The 8,044-nt window shown below is 36.9% G+C and overlaps 1 protein-coding gene across 3 annotated transcripts; it reads right to left on the reverse strand.

The window, feature by feature from the left end:
- Positions 1-2,088: 2,088 nt before the first annotated feature.
- LOC111461751 (nuclear transcription factor Y subunit A-1-like) lies at positions 2,089-7,222 on the reverse strand. 3 transcript variants are annotated; one of them, XM_023105385.1, is made up of 7 exons: positions 7,059-7,222; positions 6,652-6,731; positions 4,474-4,758; positions 3,969-4,084; positions 3,744-3,815; positions 2,985-3,146; positions 2,089-2,698 (listed from the first exon to the last, which is right to left on the reverse strand). In XM_023105385.1, exons 3-7 carry the CDS (start codon positions 4,745-4,747, stop codon positions 2,552-2,554), a joined length of 771 nt encoding a protein of 256 aa, XP_022961153.1. In that variant the 5' UTR covers positions 4,748-4,758; positions 6,652-6,731; positions 7,059-7,222; the 3' UTR covers positions 2,089-2,551. The 3 variants fall into 3 exon arrangements, with proteins under 3 accessions (XP_022961153.1, XP_022961152.1, XP_022961154.1); XM_023105384.1 differs by lacking the exon at positions 6,652-6,731 and having other exon boundaries at positions 7,059-7,221; XM_023105386.1 differs by lacking the exons at positions 6,652-6,731; positions 7,059-7,222 and adding an exon at positions 6,341-6,430.
- Positions 7,223-8,044: the final 822 nt, after the last annotated feature.

Consider the following 8,044-nt stretch of genomic DNA (forward strand, 5'->3'; position numbering starts at 1 on the left):
TTACTAAATTCTTCCTGATTTACACCACAAACCTCTGCTTTAAAATGCCTTCCAATCAATCATCTGTACTTTCTTGTGGCTAATGCTCAAGGCAATCGGTTTCACTAACATTAAGTTGCTTTCACCTCGGCCCGTTTTCGGTCGTTCCTCGCCGAGTGTGAGATCTCACATTAGTTGGAGAGGAGGACGAAACATCCTTTATAAGGATGTAACTTTTTCCTTGCCTTTTAAAACCTCGAGAGGAAACCTGGGAGGGAAAATCTAAAGAGGATAATATCGGTTAGCAGTGGGCTTGGACTATTTCGTCAGTTTCTTTTGTCTGGTGGATGAAGTTTTTGTTGATTATAAACACTTTCCGGTGTTTGGTCCAAGTCATTGACTCGACTTAGAGTTAGGTTAGGTGGAGTGAGCTAAAATGTCTTACTCTCCGTTTGGCCTACGTACTTCACAATGACGACGACGATCGAGGGTTTACCAATCTTTAATTGGAATAACATACCAACTTTAGAATTTCAGATTAAACAATCGTGCACCCTAAACACATTATTTACCTCTGTGATCCCTAGACTAAACAACTCCTCTAGACGTAATAACTATGCATAAAACATCCAAAATGTCATCTTTTAATCATTTAATAAATGTTTTAACGCTTTACATCAAATTTTAAGTTTAACAAAAATTAGTAAAATATGATAATATAACAATAGAAACTCATGTACCACATGGTGGTCGTCTTTTTGGATGAGCTCCACGACGAAATCAAGGTACACCAAAATGTGGTTGATGAGGAATTATATCGTCATAATCTTGTTGTGAATGGCTGAAAATGGAGATGGTACGTAATTATCTTTATGATTTCGAGAACTTAATGCAATGTTCATTTGAACTTTTTGACGAGTGTATATGAGAAATTGAAATCTAATCATCAACGGTAGGGTTTTAGTGTGGCTCTGAAATACTTTCAGATTGTTGTCGTTGACATCTACGATGAACTCTTCTCCTATCAGTGTTAGCCATAGTTAGTCTATTGGTTCGTTGAATGATATCATTTAGAGTTATTGACCGAGTATTATTGTAAATCTTGAACAAAATTATTCTACACAAAAAGATGTTCATATGCTGTTATATAAATAATATAAATGAAACGTGACAACACGAAAATCAAGTAAAGTATTCTCTACCATACAAGCGTAATAAGCTCCGCCATGTGTGTTATACCTCATTGTGATTTGAGTTCATATTAATATGCATTCATAGTTGACCTATCTACTATGTTGGCTAATAGCTAGTACACAATGGTCACATGTACGATGTCACAACCTCATTGAGAGAAAGTAAGTTGTGATCCTATCAAGACAAACAAGGGGCAACCCTCAAGTGGCGCCCATTGGCCACGTGAGGGCCAAGATTGTGAAGTATCATGATGCGACTAAGGAGGACGGTACCAACACACGAAGAGTGTGAATTGAACCTAAGTCGATTCATACACAAATATTGAGACAATGGCAACACGAGTGTCAAAGACAAGTTCGAAGAAGGCCGAATAGGACCTCTGGCCATAACCTCAAAAGTTGGAGTTTCGATACGAGTTTCGGCTTGCGACTCAGGAATTAAGTCCATTTATATAAAAGATGAAAGACCACCAAATTTTGTTTCAATCAAATACTTGAAAGATGATGCACGAGGCTATATGTCCTCGTCAAAATAATAGCTACTCGAGAAGGATTGAAAATGCCAAAAATTTACTATAAGGGGAGGCATAGTAATAGTTCTTCACCACCACCCCGGGCTTTATGGCCTAAGCGAGCTACCCTATGACACTTTTAATCTTTCTATCAAGTTTTGAAGAGAGCATATCTATATGAGTTAAGTATAGAAATGAAAGAGCTCATTTTGTTTATTTATTAGTTCTCGAGATAAAAGAATAGAAGAAAGAGATTGAAGAGAAGGCGATGGAACCTGGAATGTAAATAAATTGTTTTCATCCATATCCTAATGGTAAAAAAAAAACTTTCGAAAGTTCTAAAATATTATTAAGACGAGATACACAGTTAAAGAGTATAGATAACGATTTTCGTTACCGAGCACTAAAAGTAATCCGCACCCGCACGCACCAATAATATTCCAACTTTGGATATTAAAAACTAAAATCTTTTAAAGCGTAAGCTTTGTGAATAACAATCTATAAGTTTCCTAAGCCTTAAGATTCATTTAGTTTCACTCCTACTATACAATACAAGAGGTCAAAGTTCCCACAAACTCTGTACAATAAAAGGCAAACAAGAAGAGTGGAATGAAGAAAGCTCTTGGACTTTCAACTAATCCTGCGAGTCACACATATCATTCCACATTCTTTCTTTTATTACCCCTTCACAACAACAACAGATCAAAGCCAAGAATGATTTGCCGCCTAGCGCGCTTGCCAGGAACGCAGTAATACTTCAACAAACAAGCACAAACAAGCACGAACAAGCGATCGACGATCCCCCGTCCCCCTGATCCAATTTTGGTCATTGTCTTGGCGTTCACCTCCAGTGGCTGGTGCAGGTTGCTACTCAGAGGCCTTGATTGTCAAGGAGCTTCCGTGCTGCTGTTCAGAACTCTCCTTTCCATCAGCTTCATTTTTCTTCGCAAAACGCCCTCCACTGCTCCTCGACCTTCTTATGGCATGCTGGTGTCTAGACTCGTGAAGGTATGGCTGTCGAATAAGAAAAGTGAGCAACATCGCCAAAAAAGATGGGCATCCATGTTTATTAACCAAACTGCTGGCACTTGATTGATTGAACTGGTTTAATTAGCATACCGAACCACGACTGAACAAGAACATGCCAAAGGGTGCCATGAGATATTGAACATGATCCAGTATAAGCTAAACTATATCCCAATACTACCTATCAATATTGTCTATCAGAGAAAAGATCAAGCATCAACCCTCCTTCCACACACAAAAACAATCCAGTCCAACAAAAAGATACAAAATCCACCTTTCTAGCTTTTATCAACTTCTTTTCAGCCTCGGCTTTTGCACGTGCTTGCCTTCGCCTCAAAATTCCTTGGTATTGCTTTGCATTCACGAAAACGGGGTCTTGTGCTATCTCAATGGGCAATGGCATTCTAGCATGTGGCGCTCCGACCATAGGATAGCCCTGTCAATGACAAAAATAAATTTCAAAGCATGAAAATTCTGTTAAGACTTTATGCAATAGAAACATCAGCTCTCCGTGTATGCTGAAGCTATATTAGATATAACAAATTATCACATGATACAGTCCTTTTTGGGTTACAAACTACACAGTGAGAAACAAAATTTGAATGAAGAAGTTTTAAATTTTAGAAGCATTGCCCTTCGACCTAATCATGGTCTGAAGAGAAATGGATGTAAAAGTGTAGGTCTTAATCCAAATCATCAGCATAGACCACTCAGCATTCAGTATAATATTTCATGAAACATTCATGAAAACAACCTCGGAAGTAAAAGAAAAAATTTAACTGATGTGTGACAGCAAACAAATTGCATTCTACAGGTTTGGAAGCACAAGCACCATTTCTCATGAAAGTTGGACCAAGAATGGGACTTGAAATTCAATTTCTTGGTAGGGTCAAGAGTGCTACATGTGTGAATTAGAAGTGCCATTTTGATTTTGATTTAAACATCTATGTTAAATGCGCAGAGCCAAGTAATTGTAGAGATAATGACGGTGAAACCAGTCTCGGGTTTGTATGAAGTTGAGATAATTACATACCACGGGCTGATGACCATAGAAAGCCATCATTCCCCCATAATATGGATCCTGATAGGGATTTGATGCACAAGCCTGCAAACGTATGTCAAGAAACACAAGAAATTCTTCAATAATATTATACAATCGTAACTTGGCCATTGGAATCTATGAATCCGGGACTAGAATCACAAAAGTTGTACTAACAAGATAAAGAGTTTTCTAAGACTGGACAGCAATTGAACTTACAATAGAGTGACCAACAAGTTCAAGTTGTGTCGACTGTGTCAGACTTTCACCGTGCATAGCTGGCAAATTGGATGAGACATGCTGCATCTTCTGAGCATCCTGTCTGTAGCTTCCCGCTGAAATCGTTGAGATGCTATTGTTATTCGGGCATAAACAGCCATATGAAAATTTTCTTATTCTGCACGTTACTTCGTTGCTATTTTTTAAATAATTTACAACGTAACAAAAGTATATCACAATATGGTAAGCCTAATAATTATCAATGCGCGTGTTTTGATGGTATTCTAAAGCAGCCATCAAAACACAAATATCTGAAAACAATAAAGGGTCAAATAATTCTACCTAAGTTGACTTTTGACTTCCAAAGTTGTTATCTCAAATTTCACAATAACACCTTCAAATAAGTTCAGATTCCACATTGTCAGGCACAAAACAGAAAACCTCAATGACTGAGTTGCTTATTGAAGAGGGAACTTTCTCTAACAGATATGAGTTAAAGATGTACCAGAATGAGGAGATCCAGTAGCTTGCACTTCTTTGGAAACATCATCTTCTTCGTCGTTTACATCATTATTAGACACAGATTGGCCATCATTTGACTCTGAACCACCATTAGGGAATTCAAGAGAAGTCGAACTGGAAGCATTTCCCCCAACCACAGGTAACGGAAAAGGACTGTACCCCATAGAACTGCACCAGGGTTCGTAATAGATAGTCGTGGATGGAGCACCATTTGGATCAGATTGGAGCTGATTATTGGTTTCTGACTTTGACTGCATACCTTCAAACCCTTTGAAACAAACAAAAGAGCCTCAAGTTCTCAATTATCAACGTGTAAATTTTGATAACCAACAGTTAGAAAAATAAAAAATATAAAAAAACCCTTTGCTATCTCCGGTAACAATTTAAGTATTATTCCATATTAATTGTAATCTTAGCTTCCAATATCATCCATGATCCGTTGTTTCAATTTATGATAATCATAAATTGAAAGCTAACACAAATCCTTGTCATAGTCCAAAACGGTAGAACCCGACCTAGTTACAAGGTAGTTGGTGAGAACTTAGACTCTTCAGTCTCTTTCTTTGGGAAAAAGTTCTCTTCTCCCTCTACTTTTGTAAGGCAAGGAGTAAAAAGTAACTGCAGGAGACGTAAAAAACATGTTTTCCATGATTCAGCCTGTATAATTACACCTTCCCAATACCATTGTTTTTCATGATTCAATCCTGTACTAATACATCTTTTCAATACCTTTTGACTAAATTGTTTTCCACATCTCTTCTGTTACATGTAAGATGAATGACTCAATTCGGATTCCAGGATGACTACAATAACCCATTTTTCTCTTCTCTCTCTCGAGCGCGTGCACACACACACTCTTTTCCTTCACATCTCTTGAAATTTAGGGTTTAATTGTCCATAAATTGATTAGACGATGCAGGGCACTTAAATTGTGGCAACAAAAAGGCACAAAAAAAAAAAAAAAATCCAAAAATGCAGCTCAATAAAATACTATTAACCATATTATATCGTTGGGATTCTGTAATGACTCAGATCCACCGCTAGCAGATATTGTCCTCTTCGGACTTTTCCTTTCGTGCTTCCCCTCAAGGCTTTAAAACACGTCTGATAGGGGAAGATTTCCATACCTTTATAAAGGGTGATTTGTTCTCCTCCCCAACCAATGTGGGACATCACAATCCACCCCCCTTCGGGGCCTAGCGTCCTCGCTGACATTTGTAACAACCCAGATCCATCGCTAGCAGATATTGTCCTCTTTGGACTTTCCCTTTCGGACTTCCCCTCAAGGCTTTAAAACGCGTCTGCTAGGGGAAGGTTTCCACACCCTTATAAAGAGTGTTTTGTTCTCCTCCCCAACCAATGTGAGACATCACAATCCACCCCCCTTCAGGGCCCAGCGTCCTTACTGGCACACCGCCTCGTGTCTACCCTCCTTCAGGGAACAGCGAGAAGGTTGGCACATCGTCCGGTGTCTGGCTCTGATACCATTTGTAACGACCCAGATCCACCGCTAGCAGATATTGTCCTCTTTAGGCTTTCCCTTTCGGGATTCCCCTCAAGGCTTTAAAACACGTCTGCTAGGGGAAGGTTTCCACAACTTTATAAAGGGTGATTTGTTCTCCTCCCCAACCAATGCGGGACATCACATATACGCACCAAATGCCTTATTCCCACCAACAAAACCAGACCAAATAAAGCTAACCCAGAAACTATTCCAAGTTAAAATCCAAAGTAATCACAAAGCCAATAAGCTTAACTTATAGAGCATGCTCTTACGATCAGTTAATACCAGATGAAGAACAAGTAAAACCTGAAAGATACCCAACCCTAGAGAATTTATAAAGCTTCACCTTGCAATAAATAGAACTATTTTCTCTTGAAAGTTGCTCTCCAACATCCTAGCTTCGTTTTAAGAACCAACAGAACATAGTACCAGGTCACACATACTTGGGGAATGATTATAAATAAAATAAACAAATAAAAACAAAGCAGAAAAAGTGCTAATCTCAGGTGATAAGTACAAAAATATTCGTTCACTGGCATCCAGAAAGTTACATGCACTAAATTACCATCAACAGCATATCCTATTTCATAAGCTAAGACTGAATTATACCACCAGATGTGTGTTTCTTGTTACTCAAATGATGCAAAAGTGACCTACCTAGAATCAGGAAATCCAGACACAGAAAAAAGCAACAGGCACAAATTTTCAGTTCCTTTATCCATCAACATCTTCAAAACCTGTGATCATCTGACACATGTTATCCAGTAACCTCACATAATTTTTTTTTTCTTTAAAAAAAAAGCCCTCAAACAAATAAGAAAAACAGAGCGTCAGAGGAATTCTCATCCGTAACACATCAATCAGCTTTCAACTCCCATAACATCATCCATCCAATTTCCCAACAATCGCAAAATCAAAACCAAATCTGAAACCATCAATCACCCAACAACCCCAAAAAGAGGGCAAAAGAATCCCTACACAAGCGAATTGCGCGAATACCCTAGAAATCAAACACCAGATATACATAGCAAGCCAAACGAAAGAATCCAAGAAAAATAGCTTACCGGAAGGAATTCGAGCAACGTACAAAATCTGAAAGGAACAAAGAGAATTCGAAGAATAAAAGAAACAGGGAGATTGAAATTAGTCCCTTTTTGGTGAATTGAAAAAGCTGTGAATTCCAAAAATGAAAAATTCTCAGTAGGAAGACTCAGTTTCAACTTTGAGGGTTTTTAAATCACAAAGCTACGGATATGATAATCTCACCCACTGTGGGACCTCACCCTCTCTTCTTCTCTTCCTTCCTTTGTCTTTTTTTTTTATTATTATTATAAATATTGTCCCTTTTTTAATATTAAATTTTCATCTAAATTAGATCTTTGTAATAAAATAATTTAAATATACAAATAAATTATAGGAATATTATTTACTTAATTTATCCTAACTTTTCAAAATAAATATCTATATAATTTATTTAAAATATTTAATTATAATTATGGGTCGGATTTGAATCTTTTTTGGACAAATCCAAAATTTCGTGTTGGGTCCGTAATCTGAATGACCCAAATACGATTCACGACCCAACCAACCCAATCCTCTATTTTCTGAGTCTGGTTAAATGGTAGAATTGTTTTTTTTATTATTTAAAAAAAATCTTGCATAAATGTCACATTAATAATAAAATATTTTAGAACTTAAATATCAAATATTCACAAATTATAATACGATCGCGGCTAACATATAATGACTCGGGTAGCAATTTAGAAAGTATGGTAAGGTTGGGTTGAGTTGTGAATCCTATTTTTCACATTATTTGGGTCAATTCGACTAAACATGCTCTATCTCGGGAATTGAATCAAAATTTTCAATTTTTCTAAAATTTATCTCAATCTAAATTGATTATTAAAAAAAAATTAGAAAATAAACCTTCAATTTCCTTTTATAGCTTTGTATTTAAAGTTTTTTTAAGCTAAATAGTATTTAAAGTTTTTTTAAGCTAAATAGTATTTAAAGTTTTTTTAAGCTAAATTTTATGTGATTAATTGATTAT

The sequence above is a fragment of the Cucurbita moschata genome, unplaced genomic scaffold, assembly GCF_002738365.1.
Source record: "Cucurbita moschata cultivar Rifu unplaced genomic scaffold, Cmos_1.0 Cmo_Scf00025, whole genome shotgun sequence".
NCBI classification, from domain to species: Eukaryota; Viridiplantae; Streptophyta; class Magnoliopsida; order Cucurbitales; family Cucurbitaceae; genus Cucurbita; species Cucurbita moschata.